At 38.2% G+C, this 18984-nt stretch overlaps 4 protein-coding genes across 7 annotated transcripts; 3 read left to right on the forward strand and 1 right to left on the reverse strand.

The window, feature by feature from the left end:
- The first annotated feature begins 195 nt into the window (after positions 1-195).
- Positions 196-1387, forward strand: LOC103972651 (probable WRKY transcription factor 70). Its single transcript, XM_009386995.3, has 3 exons — positions 196-488; positions 722-826; positions 955-1387. Exons 1-3 carry the CDS (start codon positions 196-198, stop codon positions 1385-1387), a joined length of 831 nt encoding a protein of 276 aa, XP_009385270.2.
- Positions 1388-7127: 5740 nt separating this feature from the next.
- LOC135585003 (chalcone isomerase-like protein 2) lies at positions 7128-8480 on the forward strand. Of its 2 annotated transcripts, XM_065091025.1 has the most exons (5): positions 7128-7207; positions 7295-7378; positions 7488-7643; positions 7777-8003; positions 8114-8480. In XM_065091025.1, coding segments are annotated over exons 1-5 (630 nt in total). In that variant the 5' UTR covers positions 7128-7206; the 3' UTR covers positions 8276-8480. The 2 variants fall into 2 exon arrangements, with proteins under 2 accessions (XP_064947097.1, XP_064947096.1); XM_065091024.1 differs by lacking the exon at positions 7128-7207 and having other exon boundaries at positions 7288-7378.
- LOC103972226 (RING-H2 finger protein ATL72) lies at positions 8463-9589 on the reverse strand. 3 transcript variants are annotated; one of them, XM_009386490.3, is made up of 2 exons: positions 9454-9589; positions 8463-9226 (listed from the first exon to the last, which is right to left on the reverse strand). In XM_009386490.3, the coding sequence occupies exon 2, from the start codon at positions 9110-9112 to the stop codon at positions 8597-8599; it is 516 nt and encodes a 171-aa protein (XP_009384765.2). In that variant the 5' UTR covers positions 9113-9226; positions 9454-9589; the 3' UTR covers positions 8463-8596. The 3 variants fall into 3 exon arrangements, with proteins under 3 accessions (XP_009384765.2, XP_009384764.2, XP_018675686.2); XM_009386489.3 differs by having other exon boundaries at positions 8463-9317; positions 9454-9585; XM_018820141.2 differs by having other exon boundaries at positions 9469-9550.
- Positions 9590-11130: 1541 nt separating this feature from the next.
- LOC135597693 (transcription factor RF2b-like) lies at positions 11131-16477 on the forward strand. The gene is made up of 4 exons (XM_065091027.1): positions 11131-11836; positions 12735-12867; positions 14057-14141; positions 16001-16477. Exons 1-4 carry the CDS (start codon positions 11331-11333, stop codon positions 16330-16332), a joined length of 1056 nt encoding a protein of 351 aa, XP_064947099.1. The 5' UTR covers positions 11131-11330; the 3' UTR covers positions 16333-16477.
- Positions 16478-18984: the final 2507 nt, after the last annotated feature.

Consider the following 18984-nt stretch of genomic DNA (forward strand, 5'->3'; position numbering starts at 1 on the left):
CGGCGTACGTGAGTGAGCTCGGTGACGGTCGCTCTGTCGGGCTTTATTGTCCACGTTCCTTAACTCTGCTCATCTCATGCATCGCCACCGCCTTTAAGTCCCTTCCTCGTAACCCAGTACGTGCACCCTTTGTTGGAACGCAAGCAAGACGAAGATACAAGGCTCGCTTGTCGAAAGGAGGATAAGGAGCAAGAGATGGATCTCAAGACTCTGTCGCTCAAAGATCTCATCGAGGGTCAAGAGTCGGCCACCCAACTCCACACCATTTTGCAGGACATACTGCCGCTGCTGAAGAGCGGCTCTGCTTCCACTGCTGCAACTCTTATGACTAGGATTTTGAGCTCATTTTCTCGACCAATTTCTTTACTAGAAGTTCACGGGATGCTAGAAGGTCTGCCAAATACTCGTGTTTCTGATGAACGGAGACTGGATGCATCCAGCGATAAGAGAAAGCTCCACCAGCCCGGAAAAGGTGGTTACAGACGCAGGTAATCAAATTCTCTCCCTGCTTGTAGTTTTTCCATCATAATAATCCTAGCATCATGCTGAAGAAATGGCTACAGACGCGGGTAATCTAATTCTCTCCCTGCTTGTAGTTTTGTAGAAGCTAATTCATCAAACTGCTTTTTTTTCTTCGAGAGAAAAAAATAAGAGTGGAGTTTTGATCATACGGTGTCTGTCTTTTCTGTTGACTCTGATGATGTTTCCTTCTGCCATGCAGAGCTCATCCATGTACGAACACGAGAGTTGTATCAGAGACGATGGATGATGGTCATGTTTGGCGAAAATACGGGCAAAAGAACATCTGCACTTCAAAATTTCCAAGGTCTCTGTCTTTTTCTTTTGGTTGATTATCTCATAATTTATATTCGTAATGCTTGGAATATATTGAATATATTCCTTGAAATGGCTTGCATCTGTCGCATTGGATTATGTTGAAGCTGGTCTTCTCAGGAGCTACTACAGATGTGGCCACAAATATGACCGAGGTTGCCAGGCCACAAGACAAGTACAGAGATCGGAGGAGGACCCGTCTATGTTCGTGATCACTTACATGGGACAGCACGCGTGTGTGGGCGGAAGCACATCACCCAGTCCGCCCTCACCCTGCGTCATCAGCTTTGGATCGAATGCTGTACAAGAGAAGTCCTTCCCCTCCCCCATCCCTTCACGCGACGAGGAGGTGCCAAATGACTCGACTCCATGGACTTCTCCCACGGAACTAATATTTCCAGACTTCCCGATTTACTTCGATTCTGTTTCCACGGCGGCCACGTCCGGTTGCCACGCTTCTGCTGATAGCTTAAACTTGGAGTTCAATCCTGAGGCATTAGAGTTTGGTGGTGTGTTCTGCTTTGGACAGGGTGAGCCACTGCATCAGATATAGCTTCTGATCGTAAGGTTTAGTGGCATGAAGACGACAGGGCTACTCGTAATCTGTAGCGTACGATGTCTTACTACTCGTAATCGTTCTACCCTTGAATCTGAAGAATAAAACCGCTCTTTGTATTTGTTTCTCCCCTGTGGAGCACATCCTGTTAACATGGAGCTCTGTTGTGTGGGGAACAATACATCAAAGATGTTATATTATGGAATGGATGGTGAATAACATTCTTGCGGCCTCCCATTCGATGGCTCTCCGGCATCCCACTGACGTTGTTTAGTATATGTCCTCGTTCCTTCGGGAAAGAAGAAGATTTGGTCTCCCATCTTTCGTGGGGTTGTCTTCCACTGTCTTCCTATCGCGAGAACAGAGTATCTTCATCAATATTCAAAAGATGTCGAGTAACACGGTTGTTCATTAATATTTTAACCATGATATTCTAAAAGGGAGAAGAGAAGAACTTGAAAATGAAAAGAGAATTCAGAGATAAATAAATTAAAATATATCAAAAAGTCGACCTTTTTTTTTTGTATGCCTCTGAAGAGAATATATTTTTTGTTTATATAACTTCCAAGTTTTTTGGACTCGTGAATCTTCAATCATTAGCTCTTATACCATTTTATCGGTAAGTGAGAGACCTCCTTGAAAACTAAATTATTCAAAGAGTACTTACAAGATCATTAAATTATAGTATAATCTTTTTGTTTATTCTATCATATAAATTATAAAGATTTTATATATTTCTCTCATCATTTTTAGAAACCCTACGGAGACATTAAGAAGCACCCAATGTTAGATCATCTAGTCTTATCTAATTGATAAGATATATTATAGATTTGATTAGATTTTGATAAAATATATTAAGAAAAAAAATTAATTATAGTATAATTGCTTAAGAGATCACATTGTTTGCGAGAACCCCCATGATTACATATCTTATATCCTCTGCTCTCACATATATATAGACATGTCCTCTTAGGGATTACGACACGACGTGTGATGTGATATATACATGAGACGTGGATACGTGATAGTCATCGAGACATTACGATTCCTCTCTCATCCTCTCTTCTCTCTAATTCTTCGATTTAAGTAATCTTATGAAAGAATAGAAAGAGGGAAGAAGTAGAGTCTAGTGATCAAAAAACGATTACCTTACATATCAAATAAAGTTTTTTTTTCATATGACATCAAAAATTTGATTCGTTGTTATTTGATTTCAATCTTTTTTTCATGTATCATATAATATATTATGATTTTACGTACACCCAAAGTATTCCCCATATATTACGTTCTCTTTAAAATAGAGATATACATATGATACTTATAAAACAATGGAATCTTAATTTTCTAGATTTCTCATTCTTTTCACGATATTAATTCATATGTGATATCGGTTTATTACTTGGCTACCTGTGAGAGGGTGGCATTAGAAGAGAGTTTAGAAGCTGAAACAAACGCTTATTTATGTGCATGTACATAAGGAAACCCAAATAACATATTGGGTGGTAACGAGTAGAAGTTCTGCTACCTACCACGCTGGGCAGTGTCGAATTCTTGGGTTAGGCAGCAGCAGCGTTCGTATGCAATGATTGGATTCACCGTGTCGAATCCTTATCGATTATTATTTGCTCTCTCTCTCTCTGTCTCTCTCTATGTGCTTCGGGATATGAGCTTTTCTATCTCAAGGCATAATATCTGACATTTCAACCATTGTTTTGTGTGTGAAAAAATAATTAGTTGATTCTTCGGTTGCATTTTCGTCAAGGCAGATGCTTTTGGTTTGGTCAATCCAGTCGGATACATTGGATAATTAAATTACGTGTAAATAAGATGCTTTGAGATATATCGAATATTTAAAATAGTTTTATATCTTTCATGGGCGCACTGGGCCTCCTCAATTGTCTCAAATTTTTTATTTATTTCGTGTGAATGCAAAAAATATATTTTAATGTGCATTAAATATTCTGGATGCTTTTATGCGTTGAGAATGCATCATGAATTTTTTTTTTTTCTAGAGTAATATATAAAAAATGATTTAATATAAATATTTTTTCAAATATTATATATATATATATATATATATATATATATATATATATCTTGCATTAAATACTCTAAATGCTTTTTGTATTGGAGGATACATCATTGATGCTTTTTTTTTTTCTTTAAGATAAACGTGGTGTATGTGATATGATGCTTTTTTTTCTTTAAGATAAACATCGTGTATGTGTGCATGTACTTGTGGGCACATGGAGATAAATAATCATATTTAGTTCTTTCTCTAATTAATTTAGGATAAAATATTTTAGATATTTTATGTGTAGTGGGAGACACATCATACATAGATGCTTATTTTCTTTAAAATAAACGTCGTATATGGGCGCATGTGCTGCTTAATTTCTTTAAGATAAACATCGTATATGTGCGCATGTGCTTATGGGCACATGCGTGCAGATAGACAATCATATTTAGTTCTTTCTTTAATTAATTTAGGATAAATTATTCTAGATATTTTTTTATGTATTAAAGGACACATCATATATAGATGCTTTTTTTCTTTAAGACAAACATCGTGTATATGTGTACGTGCTTGTGGGCACATGCATGAAGATAGACAATCATATTTAGTTCATTCTCTAATTAATTTAAGATAAAATATTCTAGATGTTTTAATGTATTAGGGGATACATCTTACATAGATTCTTTTTTTCTTTAAGATAAACATCGTGTATGTGCCCATGTGCTTGTGGGCACATGCGTGGAGATAAACAATCATATTTAGTTCTTTCTCTAATTAATTTAGGACTAAATATTTTAGATGTTTTTGTGTATTATAAAAGATCATGCTTGATGTATGATCTACTAGACTATGTTCATTGGTGGCTTCACACTACGATGAGTTTATAGCTCCTTTCACAAGTTATACTTCCAATGTGAACCACTAGCCTAGTTACATCTACCACATGATAACAATCATATCAATATTATAAACTAAAAAAAATAAAAAACTAATAATCATCACATCTTCAGATAAAACTTTTAAGTTTATCAAATCATAAAGACAAAAAACATCAATATCTCAATAGTCCTCGATCAATCAAAACCCTAATTGAAATAGCTCAATTAACTTAAACCAAACTCAATTACTTAATAGAATCAACCTTAATTTTTTATGAAAATAGTTTAGAATCACCCTAGACTAGTCTAATTTAAATTTAATTGATCTCAAGTCAATTAGGTTTGAACTAATTAAGTTGATCTGAAATCATCCTAAACTAATTCAATTAAGGTGTGTCTAGTGTGTCGTGTAGTGGACCCACCTGAGTGGTAGTCTATATCGTATAGTGGTAGTCTAAACTGAACTGACCCACCTGAGTATTGGACAGGGTCACGTGTGTCGTACATGTATATCATAAGTAATAGGTTGGGTTGAGATACAACAGGCTAGATAGAGGAGCGATGGTGTGTCTAGTGTCAATTGCATATTTGAACAGACTTAATTTCACGGACTAAGCTAAGCCTCACTCACAAGTTGGGCTGAGCCTTACCACTGAACTGGGCCATGCTTAGCTTGCGGGTTGGGTTGTGCATAGATATATAAGTTGGGATTGTGTTTGACCATATATATTGGATCATACATAACCGTATGAGTTGGACCAGGCTTGACCATATGATTGAATCACACCTTGCCATATGGGTTAAGTCATACATGACCACGTGGATTTGATCGTACTTGGCTACATGGGTTGGGTCATACCTAGCCATATGGGTTGAGTTATCCTTATCACATGGGCTGGGTTGTACATGCCCACATGGGATGAGTTGATCCGATCTGACAGATCAATCTGACTCAAGTCAGACACCAATTAAACTTCTCTTATCAAATTATATTTTAATATTTTAAATTATTAAAGAATAACTCAAATTCATGAATTAAAAAAATTAAATTCATGATCTTAAATTTAAAATTAATTACATCATACAAATTCACAAACATAGATATATCTAATTAAATAAATTAAACCTAAGATAAGTAATAATTTAATTTTTATTTTTGATTTATTTTATTTTATTTTCATACATAAAGAGATAAATATAATATTTATTTCTTATAGTTTACATAAGTAAACTATTTACTTTCTAAAACTCAAATCACTTATTAGGAAATAAATTAATTAATAATTTAATTGATTGGTAGAATTCCTAACTTGTCTACATGGTAATCAAATTTAATCATTTCCTTAATTATAGTACACAAATATGAAAGTTAATAATAAATTAATATATTATTTATAGTAATTAATTTATATTAAGGGAGAAATTATCGATGATTATAAAATATGTGAAGATTTGATTTTTACAAAATTTTTGAAGGAAAAATAGAATATCTTCATCAATATTCAAAAGGAGTAAGTAACACAATTCTTCCTTAATATTTTAATCATGGTATGGAAAAGGTAGAAGAGAAAGAACTTAAAAATTAGAAGGCAATCAGAGATAAATAAATAAAAATATCTTAGAAAGTCAATATAAGATTTTGATTCTTTTTATGTCTCCTGAAAAAAGATATTTTCATTTATATAACTTCCAATTTTTGCGACTCAATCTTTAATAAATCTCTAGTCAGTAGCTCTAATATCATTTTATTGGTGAGGGAGAAGTTTCTAAAAATTAAATTCTTCAAAGATTACTTATATGATCATTGAATTATCTCAGTTTAAGCACAATATCCTTATATATTCTCTCATCATTTTTAGATTCCCTAGAGATATATCAATGACTACCGAAAGTATTCATCATATCTTATTTTTATTTTTATTTTCAAGATCTAGAGATACATAGGATGTTTATAAAATAATCAAATGTTAATTTCTAAGATTTTTTATATTATGATTTCTTATTCTTTTATAATACTAATTCTAGAATTTTTAAAATATTTATTGATAACGAATATATAATCAACTAACTACCACTCATCATGTAAATGTCATATAAGGCTCATAAAAAGATAAAAACATAGGTAATCTAACACCCTCTTACCGATATGAATAGAAGTTCAAAAGATAGCTCGAGCCATCTCTCTTATGGAATATTTGTAGGAACATTTCTATTTGTAGGGTCGATTATGAAGTGCCTCCTCTATATAATATTTACATAAATATTTTTGAAAGTTCAATGGCAGCTCAAATCGATTATAAACTATTTTTTTATAAAATATTTATAATAATATTCTTAGATAATAAGCCTAGAAAAATCACATTATATTCCGAATGACTTCTCGCATACGGATCAGGACCACATTAGACTGACGAAGACGTAAATGATATTTTCCCTTAATAGTTATCAATCTAATATATATCCACTAATTTTTTTTTCATACATACAACTAAAGAATTCGTCAATCGCAACCCAACCGAAATCCTTTCGAGATATTAATTCATATATGATATCGGTTTATTTCTTCGCTATTTGTGAGAGGATTTAGATGCTGAAAGAAACACATGCATCGCTAAAAAGCCAAGAAATAAAAGTTCATTATGTGCATGTACATCTCGAAACCCAACTAACCTATCGGGTGGTCACAAGTTGACGCTCTGGTACCTACCACCACGCAGGGCAGCAGCAGCAGCATTCATGTCTGTAGCAGTCGCATTTATCGTCCGCTGCGAGCAGAGTAGTTAGCACAAGCCTTTCACCCAACGACCACCTCTCTTCTTAAGACCCGTTCTTCACCCTTCTCTCCTCCTCAGATCCTGGTCTCCACCTCTCGTGGTTTCTCCTACTCCCCTCCTTCGGGTTCTCGTCTTATTGTGTTCATCAGTGAGTAATTATTCTTCCTGTGTTTTTGGTTTCCAGAACGATTATTAGTACTTGATCGCTTTGACATTGGCACTCTGTATATGGCAGTGGGATCGGAGACGGTGATGGTGGACCAAGTCCCATTCGCTCCTGAGATCACGGTCACCAAACCATTAAGCCTCCTGGGCTATGGTAAGTCGGCACTCATTTCGACCCATCATCCCTAACTTCGATGAATGGACACCATCCCTAACTTTCGACCCATTAAGCCTCCTGTACTCTTGTTGTTCTTGTGACGCAGGCGTCACCGACATCGAGATTCATTTTCTACAGATCAAGTATAACGCGATTGGGATCTACATGGAGAAGGAGATCATTCAGCATTTAGCGGATTGGAAGGGCAAAAAGGGATCCGAGCTAGCCGAAGATGATGTCTTCTTTGATGCTGTCGTTTCAGGTGACAATTACATATGACCATTAGGTCAGAGCAAGATATGGCTCCCACAGTCGGGTCTTTGTTGAAGGTTTGCAGTTCCTTGTATGCTTGCGGCAGACTATTTATCTTGATGACTCTACGTCGTCATGTGCAGCTCCAGTCGAAAAATACTTCAGAATCGTGGTGATTAAGGAGATCAAAGGTTCCCAGTACGGTGTGCAACTCGAGAGTGCTGTGAGAGACAGATTGGCAGCCATCGACAAGTACGAAGAGGAAGAAGAGGAAGCACTCGAAAAGGTCACCGAGTTTTTCCAGAAGAAGTACTTCAAGAAGGATTCTCTGATAACGTTTCATTTCCCTGCAGCTTCTCGCACTGCTGAGGTAAATATCAGATCGGGATACACATATATAATAACCCTTCTCAAGACTGAGGAAAGAAGAAGAAAGAGGAATCAAGCCGAAACTGATATGTTTGGGTTTTACCTCTGCAGATATCCTTTGCGACGGAGGGAAAGGAGGAAGCCAAGGCGAAGGTGGAGAATCCAAACGTGGCTGAGATGATCCAGAAATGGTACTTGGGTGGGACTAGGTCGGTGTCTCCAACCACTGTGAAGAGCTTGGCTGACAACCTTGGGACGATGCTCGCTCAGTAGCTCTTGGGGTGACTAGTTTCGCGTATGGGCAAGAACAATAATCGTGAAATTTCGTACCAGGCGATGTACCGCGTGAGGTTTCATCCATGTTGCATGCGACATCATGTTTCCCGTACCAAAAGGATGAACACTTTTAGCGGATATTTGTAGGGTTTGATTTGGATCACTTGTCTGAAATAAACTGCAGTAAGTACTAAAGTACGAAGAGTTTGTGTGCTAAAGAGATTAACATTATGTCTTCCGAAATGACAAATAGTTAGCATTGAGCTCCTCAATGCAGTCTGGAGGAAACAGAGGGTCGCCATGGTCGGTCCCTTCACACTACCGCGACGCCATTGTCCCATCTCCGGCCTCCGCCCCACATTGGTCGAGCAGCGAGCGTCGGCAAGTCGGGCACGAGGGCTGCAACGCAAGCCACGCGTCGATGCACTTGACGTGGAACCCGTGATGACACTTGGGCAGCACCCGGACCTTCTCCCCATCGCCGAACTCTCCGAGACATATCGGGCACTCCGTCGCCGTGACGCCGGCCCCCGGCCCGTACACCTTCGTCGGGATCTGGCGGAGTGCCTTCTTCTCGAGTCCGGTAGCCGCCGTCGCCTCGGGGATCTCGAGAGCAAGACGGGGGCGGGCGCACCGGATCGCGCACCGCAAGATGGAACCCAGCCCCAGCGCACATACCAGAGTACAAAGCAGTGCTGCTAGAACGACAGGCACGCTGGTAGTGAAATAAGCGTCGGCGGGGCCTCCAGCGTCCCCTGGCTTGGCTCCATCGGACAAAAGTGGTGGTGTGTCGGGGACTGTGTCGAGGAGCCGGCGCATGGCTGGCATCCGCATCGGCGTATGGTCCGTTAGTGCAGTGATAGGGAGGAGCAAAGGACGATGCGAAGCATCTCTTCTTTCTTCTTCCCCCCTCTTTCTTGCGAAATACCTAAGAAGGTTGCTTCTTCCCTGACAGTAACAGAGCAGCCTGTTAGATCATATATATGTCTAGGAAGCTTGGATTGAGGATTTGGTGAAGGAGGAGCAGGTGCAACAAAGCCTGCACGGACATGACCAGATATTGATGTTAGTCTTCCTGATGAAGCGATCATAGAAGCATATGACAAGGGAATTAGTTGAACATAAACAACATAGTTGAGGGGGTTGAGAAGTTGGTATAGGCATCACTGTCCCACCCAATCATATCTGACCAGAGTCGGGCGTCGATCGTCGCTGCATCAGAAGAGGAATCAATTGTTGGATAGCTTCGTGGTATGTATGTCTGATGAGGTTTCGGAGGAGCTTTGTTTCTGGTGTTCATATCAAATATCTACACCCACCTGATGGGATGATGCCATCTGTTGTGTGTCACAATGGGCAGTCCCTTTCCGAGACTGTATGATTGGATGATGGCTAGACTTTACAGCTGAGTGTCTTTTGATTTTTTTTGTGTACGCCATTTGCAAATATCTTCGTCGGATTGAGATTTTTTGAGGTGACGCTTGTCCCCTAGCGATCAAATAATGGATCATAGTACTCAACATTATTATTATTATTATTATTATTATTATTATTATTATTATTATTATTATTATTATTATTATTATTATTATTATTATTATTATTATTATTATTGATTCGAGATTACATAATTTTATTCGTATCTCGACATCTATATTGACATGAGTCGATATCTATTGAGGATAGCATCCGTATTAAAGCTTAATCTATCTTCAGGACGATGGTCATCGTGAACCTCGAATCATATATAAAGTTAATCTGAATCATTTAGTAAATTAATACATGATTGATTTATTAACCATATATAAAAATATCCTTTTGGACTCATTTTACTAAAAGAATTATAATTTCTTGAATCACCCACTAAAATAAATTAGGGTATCAAAGATTTCAAATGATCGGATATATCGAATATCCTACTCAAATAGTAGATTTTATCTCTCAATTTTTGCTCTTGCATAAGTTCAATCGACTTAATTCAATGTAAATGAAAAGAACATTAAGATTATCGATAAATGGCTAACGAAGTCAACCGTGACTACAATAAGATTTAAAATTATATAGATTTGAGCTGAACTAGTTTGACTAATATATATGAAATTATGTGTGAAAAATCTAAATGATGAATTTATGAACCAAACATAATATATTTCACTATTATTTTTAATACTCAAATAAAATAAGATTATTTTTTAGTTATATTTTAATCTTCATTTCACTATTATTTATGAACCAAACATAATATATTTCACTATTATTTTTAATACTAAAATAAAATAAGATTATTTTAATATTCAAATAAATGATGAATATTCTATAGCGCATAATGCTGAAAGGTCGATTTGAAGGTTAACGATTCTTATTTTGATGATATAAATCATGATCATTCATTCACCATCTCTCAATAACTTATGTTGATCGAAATCATGATTAATGACATAAGACACGATTATATATAACATCCAATCATATAAATTTTTTTTTTGAAAACTAAGTCCCTCACCGTCATCATCTCGAAGTAGTTAAAAAAGAAACACAAACGGTGATAGGATGATATGATAGAGATCAAGAGTAATTTCTTCTTTTACAAAATAAAAAATATTATCATGAGAATAAATACAAAATATTTTTAAAAATAAAAATAAATATTTTTTTTTAAAAATTATCATATATATATATTTATATATATTTTTTGGTGCTGAAAAAAGAGAGCATGAAGATCCCAACAAAGCAAACCATCTGTGCCTAAAGCTCACAAAAGTCCATGTGGAATTCTGGACCAAAGAAAATAAAGGAGACAGATTACCAACACAAGGCAATATGGGAAAAAAAAAAGAAAAAAAAAAGGATCCTAATTATGAAAAAGTAGGAACATACTTATTATTACCGAGGGGGTTAGCCGAGTTTATCCCCCTCTCCCTGTCTCTCCTGACATCCACAGTTCGTGTGCTGCCGGAGATCTCTCTCCCTCCTTCCCAATTTTTGCTTCCTCGCCTTGTGTCCGAATTAAGGAAGAGGGAGAAGCATCAACGTCGGACGAAGCGGCAGCCGAATGCCGTCGAAATCCTTGATCCCTCCCCCGACGACTCCCAATCCCAACCTCCCCCGCCCCAACGCCCCCGTCGTGCCGCCGTCTATGTGCGGCGGCGGCGGCGACCTTGATCCCGCGCCGCATTTCGGAGGACCCCACCACCGGCGGGCCCACTCCGAGCTGGCCTTCCGGATCTCCGAGGACCTCCATCTGGGCCCCGCCTCCGAGGACGACGTCTTCCGGACTTACATGGACGTGGAGAAGATCGGATCGGGGATGGAGGACGGTGAAGCGCCCGCTTCGGAAGCAGCCGAGCACTCGGGCCCTCGGGATCGGTCGGCGGTGGATTGTTTGTCGGGGAACGAGGGCAATGCCGCCGCCCGGCCGAAGCATCGGCACAGCAACTCGGTCGATGCGTCCAGCTCTAGAGGCGAGGGAGTGTTCGGGGACGTGATGGAGGCCAAGAAAGCCATGCCGCCCGAGAAGCTTGCGGAATTGGCGGTGATCGACCCAAAGAGAGCCAAGAGGTTTGCACATTCCACCAACATTTCAGTCTCATTAGGGTTCCGCCGATGCCTGAACTCTTCTTCTTGTTGGGTTCGTGACAGCATTGCTTGAATTGGGTTTCATTTTTCTCTTCGGAGGGGGTTGGATGCTTCCCTATATTGCTTCTCGCATCCACTTGCTTTTGTGGACCGCATAACGGTTTTGTGATTGCCAGTGAGACAATCGACTAGAAATTGATCGAGTACAACGAAGTAGTCCACGATTTAAGTTATCCTTGTGTTGTTTCCTTACTCTTTCTCTTATTTTCGAGTAATCCTTTGATAGTTGTAAGTGCATCTCTTGCCCCATCAGGATGTTGCTTCATCTCTTTCCCAGATTCTATTTCTATATCTTCAATGTATTGTCAATTTCCTGTTTCCAATGACTAGATCATCAAGCAAGATGAATTAAATGAAAATAAGCTAAAACTTGGCAAGTTGTCAAATTGAGAAATTTTATAATTCAGAGCTGCCTTATCTCGAAACATGAGAGCATAGCTGACAGTGATAGCTTTTATGTTGATGGTTTTATTCGAGAGGCTACCTCCAATCATGTCAAACATTTCCCTTAGTGAAACATGTTAGTCAATATAAACAAACATTATATGATGTGAAGCCATATCCTTAATTACAAAATATTTAAAATTTGGTTAAATTATGGACTCGAGATTGCCAATTAGCTACTAATTGTATCTTCTTGCCTCCACAATTCCACTTAGTTTCTTGTAGTCTCATTTTCTTCACGGAGTTATTTCTTGCGATGAGTGAAATGGACTCACAAATAAATTCATTTATTTGTGAATTTATTATCATATGTTTCTCCAAGCTTGTATGCTAGTATAAAAGCATATTTTGAGTTATTTGCCATGACTATATGCAGAATTCTAGCAAATCGTCAGTCTGCAGCTCGCTCGAAACAACGGAAAGCAAATTATATTGTAGAACTTGAGCGAAAAGTACAGACTCTTCAAACCGAAGCTACCACTCTTTCAGCACAGCTTACACTGTTCCAGGTTGTTATAAGTTTTTTTTTTTTCACTTTCTTTTGTGATTTATTTCTTCTTGCTTGTTAAGGCAATTAGTATGTTAGTATGTTTAATGTGCTACATTACGGACTCACTACAGTCTTGTTGCTGATGCATCCGGGAGTGGCGGTTCATCCATCAAAACCATGAAGCAATTTGGTTCTAGTTGGACTAGATTTGTGAATTCCATCATGCTGGCCTGTTTTGATTTGTTCTTAAGTTGCAACCATTGTCAGCTTACGCGTAGGATTAGTCAAGTTTATGCTGCGTCTCAGTTGATGATTTGGTTTTAGTCTCAGGTAATGGGTCTTTGTTTGAGTCAGATTATGGATAAATTTGTTTTACATATGTTGGCTCTGTATTTCTGATTATCCACAGATCACTGATTTTGTCTTACAAAAGAATCCAAATGAGAATGAAAAAACAACTGGATTTGATTAGTAAATGTCCACGTTTCTGGAGTTGGTTAGAGTCTGTTTATCTAGGAATTAGAAAGAGTCAACAAGTTGGAACTATTTGTGGCTAATGTTAGATCTTATGTCAAGTCCTAAAGAGAATTGTGTCTCATAAGGCAAATGGTACTGCTGGAATTACTTGAAGGAATCTATAGTTGGCTAGGGATCAAGTGTTTTATTTCCTTTTCTATCATCATTAGTTACTCTGACAGGGAAAGGAATAGTTAGTTTAATTATGGAAGTGAGGGACTAGCAGCTGTTGTAATAACTTGTATATGGTATTAATCATATAAAATATATTCTAATGTCTGGTTGCATGCTCTTTTCTTAATTTGTATATGTTCTGCATTTAGAATAATCCATTTCTCCTCTATGCATGTCTTCTCTTCTGTCTACGATATGATATTATTTGTGCAGCCTATGTTTTGTTTAGTTTGAGCCACTGAATTTTTATGGATAGCAATTTTTTTCTTTTTAGCAACAAATGGGTATTGGATTGTGCATAAAAAATCAGGATGATTTGAATTAATACTGTCAGTATGTGTTCCATTAACATGTTCACTTGCCTTAAACTAAAATATTCACACTGCACGTTTGGAAGAATTTGTCTGCTTTATGGTCTGCATTTAACAAGTTTGAGGCCTTTTTCTTCATGCTTCTCTATTGTCAGATAACTTCAGAAATATGACTAATATCTCTATAATTTTGTTGCCTCTTTCCAGAAAGATATATCCGAGTTGGCCACTGAAAATGCAGGACTGAAGTTATGGCTACAATCTATGGAGCAACAAGCTCAGTTGAATGATGGTCAGGTTTTTTATCTTTCTCAAATTACAAAATTTTAAGAAGAAGAGAACATATACATGAATGTTTTATCTGTGTCCAGCCTTTCCTTGACCTGTTAGTTTCTGCTTTCTGCTGTTGGTGTCTTGCATGTGTTGTGTGCCATTACAAAATTCAGTATATTCACACAAACATGCAAGCATGTAGACAGACAATTATGGAAACAATCACAAGCGCAGACACAGGAGAGATCCCTTCTATTGCTAGAGTCCTGATTCAAGAACTGGTTCATGGCCTCAATATACTCTCCTTAACCGATGTCCTTTTCACATTTTATATGTTGTAAATATGAGCCTAGTTGACTTTACAAGATCTTCTTATCTTTCTTTTAGAGTCCTTTTTAGGATGTGCTTCGTGTTGGAAAATCAACTCCATACTGGGTGACATGCAACGGTGGCACACACAGATGAGTAGGTAATTCTAGTGCAGGGTCTTTTGTGATTGTGGGTGTTAAATTGAACATATTTTAGGGCCATATATGGATGAGTTGTGAAATAAAGTGTCAGCGGTGGGAGTGTAACATTGAGGAGCATCATGGAGATTGGAAAAGATTAGTGAGAAAGGAGAACTTGAATATTTAGATTTATCAAGCTATTATTTCTTTTACTTTGACCAATCGATAAATTACATTCTAAATGCTCGTTCTCTCTATTCATTCTTCTTCCTACCTCTCCATCTCTCCCTTTTATTTCTTCTTTCTTATGTTCCAATATCTCGTTTACATATAAGGATGCCTATAAGTTCCTGAGATCATTTATAAGTGCTGTAATCGATAGCCATCCATACTTGTTCACTATCAAGGGGAAGATGGCATGGGATGCAGGTACAACATAATTTTGGTGCATCATTGCCGTCCCACTGAAGTCCAAATAGACTAGGTCAGCAAGCGGCTTTGAATACTTTCCCAGGACCCATCTGCCTAGCCATCACCGTCATGTGTTTTTCATGAATCTGATCTCCCATGTGACTGACTGATGCTTACCACTTCCATGTCCAATTTAGCCTCCCTTTCGGAGTTTTGTCCCTCAGCACAACACCTCTCTGGGCCAAATGTACAGCCGTAACAAGGAACCTGACATCAAGCACCATTTTTGGTTTTTAGTCAAGCCTGGTTATAATACATTGATCTTATGACTGTTTAGTGATATTATTGATTGACTCTAGATTTCTTTTTTATATGTTGAAGCATGGCAAGGTGTCAGATCACCATCACAGAACATTGAATTATTTTTACTAGAACAGTTCAGCAATATGTAGGTTTCCTGGTATATCCTTTTGCTAAGTCATTTCTGGTCTGCTTAAGAATTTATGAACAGCAGCATATTAGCTTGCTTAAAAGGGGTTTTTCAATTCTTGGGTTGACTTTTGTCAAATTTACAAGTATTTAAATTTCCATGCAGACCCTTTGAATCCTGTTGGAGCTTTAAGAATTTATGAACTGCAGCATAGTAGGTTGCTTAAAAGGGGTTTCTCAATTCTTGGGACGACTTTTGTTAAATTTACAAGTATTTAAATTTCCATGCAGACCCTTTTAACCCTGGTGGAGCTTAGATTTTGTTCTGTAGAAATATCATCATTTGTTAATTCTCCTGGTGGAGCCTCTCTTCTATACCATCTTTATTTTTTTGAAGGTGAATCCAGTGAACAAAATTATTGGTAGAAGAATCCAGTAAATTTTGTTTGCTTTTGCTCCCTAGAATCAAATATTTTGTGTTAAAATTTGTTGTCATGGTGCTCTTCCTTTGCAGGATATACTTGTAGAACAATTGTATAAAATCGGAACTTCTTTATAACTGAAACATTCTTTAATGATTTGTCTTCAGGCGTTAGTGATGGGTTGAAGCAGGAAGTTGAAAGGCTTAAGATTGCAACCGGGGAAAAAGTGGAGAGAAGCGAGGCATATAATCTAGGACTCATGAACCTTCCTTTCTTACCGTTTGTGATGCCTTCACAGGAGCAACCACGAAATCATCAACGAGGCTTTGAATTTCAAGCTCAGATTCAGCAGTCTCAACTTGATAACAACAGTGTGCCATCGAATATGATGCAGCAGGGTCACCTTATGGTACTGCCAGGAGTCGACATCAGAAAGGGCTCAGAGATTCTCAATCCAGATAACTCTATCACCGCAAGTGAGGGCAGCTGCAATTCCTAGCAAGACTGCGAGCAACATGTTTAGTTTGATTCATCTGTCCAAAGCCCGACTTCATCAAGCTTCTCTCAAGGACGATGGTGTTTGATTCCATCTTCTTTTTGTGAGATATTATTATTTTTCATTTAAGATATGTGATTCAAATTTCTGAATGCCGTGTCTTCCTTGTTTGTAGATATTGCCATCTTCTCATTATTTGTTTTGGGGTTGATGACTATCTGACAAAGCTGTACTTTACTCTGTTTTATGTTGATGTTCTTGAAACTTTTAATTTTGATGACAAACATGCTGTGTTTTTTTCCTAACAAATTAAAATTTTGAAGCGATATGCTTTCTTTTGAGCTGGAAGATTAATTGGGATTGTTGTGAGTTTAGTGTTACAGTAAACCATGGTTAATCTTCTTTTAAGGTCAACCAACCAAAAGGAAGAAATGGGTGGGCCGGTGTGGTATGGTTTAATGGCTCCTTAGTGTCATGACCTAATGAGGTCGATTAGGGGCCATCTAGTATAGTTGGAGCTAAATTAAAATTTTAGCTTAATGAAACTTGGGATTCCAATTCGAGATCAAGTTGGAGTTTGAGCTCAAATACCGGATTAAAGTCGGTTTAAGCTTCACTTAAATTCGACTCGAATCAAGTTAAAGCTCAAATTCAAAGATGCCAAGGCAATCAAGATTCTCATAATCCTAAAAGTATTATGATTTTTTTAGTCTTAAAGACATTATTATGACTCTTTCGATCCTAAAAATAATATGACTCTTCCACACTTTTATACTTATAAAATCAAAAGATACAACAAATTCAAAGCATCCTAAAGTAGTTAAGTAGTAGCAACAAGTCCCAAAGTCGATTCTAGTTCAAACTTACATCGAAAGTCAAAAGAAGATGAGTTCTTCCTCGTAGTCGAAGTCCTTTATGGATGCTTCATCCAACTATTACGAGAATTTCTAAAGCCATGATGTTGATGCTCACTGTCCAAACCTCCCATGGCGATGATTCGAAGAACTTGAACGACGAAGCTAGAAAGACGGTGAACACTTTTCTCGTCCATCCGCGCGGTGGAAAACTTTTATGGGTAGTACATTTGGTATGCGTTTCATGGTAAATGTATTCGGTTTCACATCGATTGATGAGCAGAGGAATCAAAATCATTAGGCCATTCATGCGGCATACATCGAACGAGCGAACAGAGGCTCGAAACAGTCGGCGTTTTAAAGTGGAGACCGGTAGCTAACGCGTCCCTGTGACGGCCTCACCTCATCTGCTTACCAACTGCAGACACCAAACGTGCCCTGTCCTGTCCAGGTGACTTTAACGCCTCCCGCGAGAGTCGAAGGCAACGAACGCGGCAGCGCATATGCTGCAGTGGGTGAGGCTCGTCATCCTCTCCGGTCGGATGACGGCGAAGCAATGTTTGAGAGCGTCGGTGCTACTTCGACGTAGACCCCTCTTGTGGAGTCGGCATCCCCCTCTTGATTCCCACCGTCCAAATCGACTGGAGGTCACACTCATGGACGCCGCCCATGGATGTAGGGGGCCAAAATCCCATGGACTTGTTTGGTAGGCTTCGACGGTGTTGATCTCATAAGGTTTCATGGTGAGGTCTAAATTCTTAATTAAACACTATGATTAAAGATTCATCATACTCATCTTAAGATTTGATTCAGTGATCACATATCCTGAATCGAACCATCTCATCGATTCCGATTCAATTTAGAATCATAAAATCGTGATCGGCTCAACCTAATATTAGACCAAAGAGCTTAATAAAGCAAGTGTACATATTAAAGAGAATCCAACTATGAAAGAAGATGGAATTTACCCAATTCCAGCCTCGCAAGAATAGCTGACGGGTGTATAGAACCAACCTACTTATGTGAATCATAATCAGGTAAATCACAGAATCATCAACTCCGAGCAAGCGTAAGATTCTCTTGCTGTCCCAACTTACTATATTTCCATCTTAAAATCCTTGGCATTTGCTAGTGCCATGTCTGAACCACCGGAGAATCCAAGGTCGTTGTCACTGTGCAGATAGGTAGGTGCACAGAGCAACGAAAGAAAGAAAGAAAGAAAGAAGGCAACAGGAGAAGGATATTGAAAGCATCCAAATCGTGGTAAGACGTAATGTCAAGCGATTTATCCGATCGGCTATACAATCTATGATTGTATATTGAAACAACCACTGCATGATGCTGATGATGATAGCCATGCATTTCCAAGAACGTTAGTGGCATGTCATCGATCAAAGCCATTATCAGGTGCATATTTGGATCAACATTTTGAAGATGAGCCCGTAAGGCCTCAGGGTTTGGCGCTCACTGGTAAGAACGACCAAAGAACCGAGGTTTAAAGTGAAAACCTCTCCTGCCCGATCCCTTCTATTATAATCGACTATAATCATGCATACAGTGGCAGTGGAAGGGTCTTTTCAGCTTCCCATCTCGTTGAGTCGTCTCTGCCGACAGTTCGGATGGCTTATAGAGTCCACGTGTCGTCGCCGCAGATGCTCTTCATCATCCATCAAGTCATGAAATCTTATACACATCTGAAAAGGTATCAAAATCCACGCAAGTAAATGTCAAAGGATAAATCTATCGTCTTGTTTCTGGAGGAATACGAAGCGTTCGCATCCGCCAAGCTGTTTCGAACGAG

This window comes from Musa acuminata, chromosome BXJ1-11 (assembly GCF_036884655.1).
Source record: "Musa acuminata AAA Group cultivar baxijiao chromosome BXJ1-11, Cavendish_Baxijiao_AAA, whole genome shotgun sequence".
NCBI lineage: Eukaryota > Viridiplantae > Streptophyta > Magnoliopsida > Zingiberales > Musaceae > Musa > Musa acuminata.

Bases quoted from the DNA above. Each gene is read 5' to 3' on its own strand.
- LOC103972226 (XM_009386490.3), bottom strand. From the start codon at position 9,112: ATGCGGATGCCAGCCATGCGCCGGCTCCTCGACACAGTCCCCGACACA.
- LOC135597693 (XM_065091027.1), top strand. From the start codon at position 11,331: ATGCCGTCGAAATCCTTGATCCCTCCCCCGACGACTCCCAATCCCAAC. The intron at 11,837-12,734 runs GTTTGCACATTC...GACTATATGCAG, and splicing joins GACCCAAAGAGAGCCAAGAG to AATTCTAGCAAATCGTCAGT. The intron at 14,142-16,000 runs GTCAGGTTTTTT...ATTTGTCTTCAG, and splicing joins ACAAGCTCAGTTGAATGATG to GCGTTAGTGATGGGTTGAAG.
- LOC135585003 (XM_065091024.1), top strand. From the start codon at position 7,288: ATGGCAGTGGGATCGGAGACGGTGATGGTGGACCAAGTCCCATTCGCT. The intron at 7,379-7,487 runs GTAAGTCGGCAC...CTTGTGACGCAG, and splicing joins ATTAAGCCTCCTGGGCTATG to GCGTCACCGACATCGAGATT. The intron at 8,004-8,113 runs GTAAATATCAGA...TTACCTCTGCAG, and splicing joins CAGCTTCTCGCACTGCTGAG to ATATCCTTTGCGACGGAGGG.
- LOC103972651 (XM_009386995.3), top strand. From the start codon at position 196: ATGGATCTCAAGACTCTGTCGCTCAAAGATCTCATCGAGGGTCAAGAG. The intron at 489-721 runs GTAATCAAATTC...TCTGCCATGCAG, and splicing joins AAAGGTGGTTACAGACGCAG to AGCTCATCCATGTACGAACA. The intron at 827-954 runs GTCTCTGTCTTT...TGGTCTTCTCAG, and splicing joins TGCACTTCAAAATTTCCAAG to GAGCTACTACAGATGTGGCC.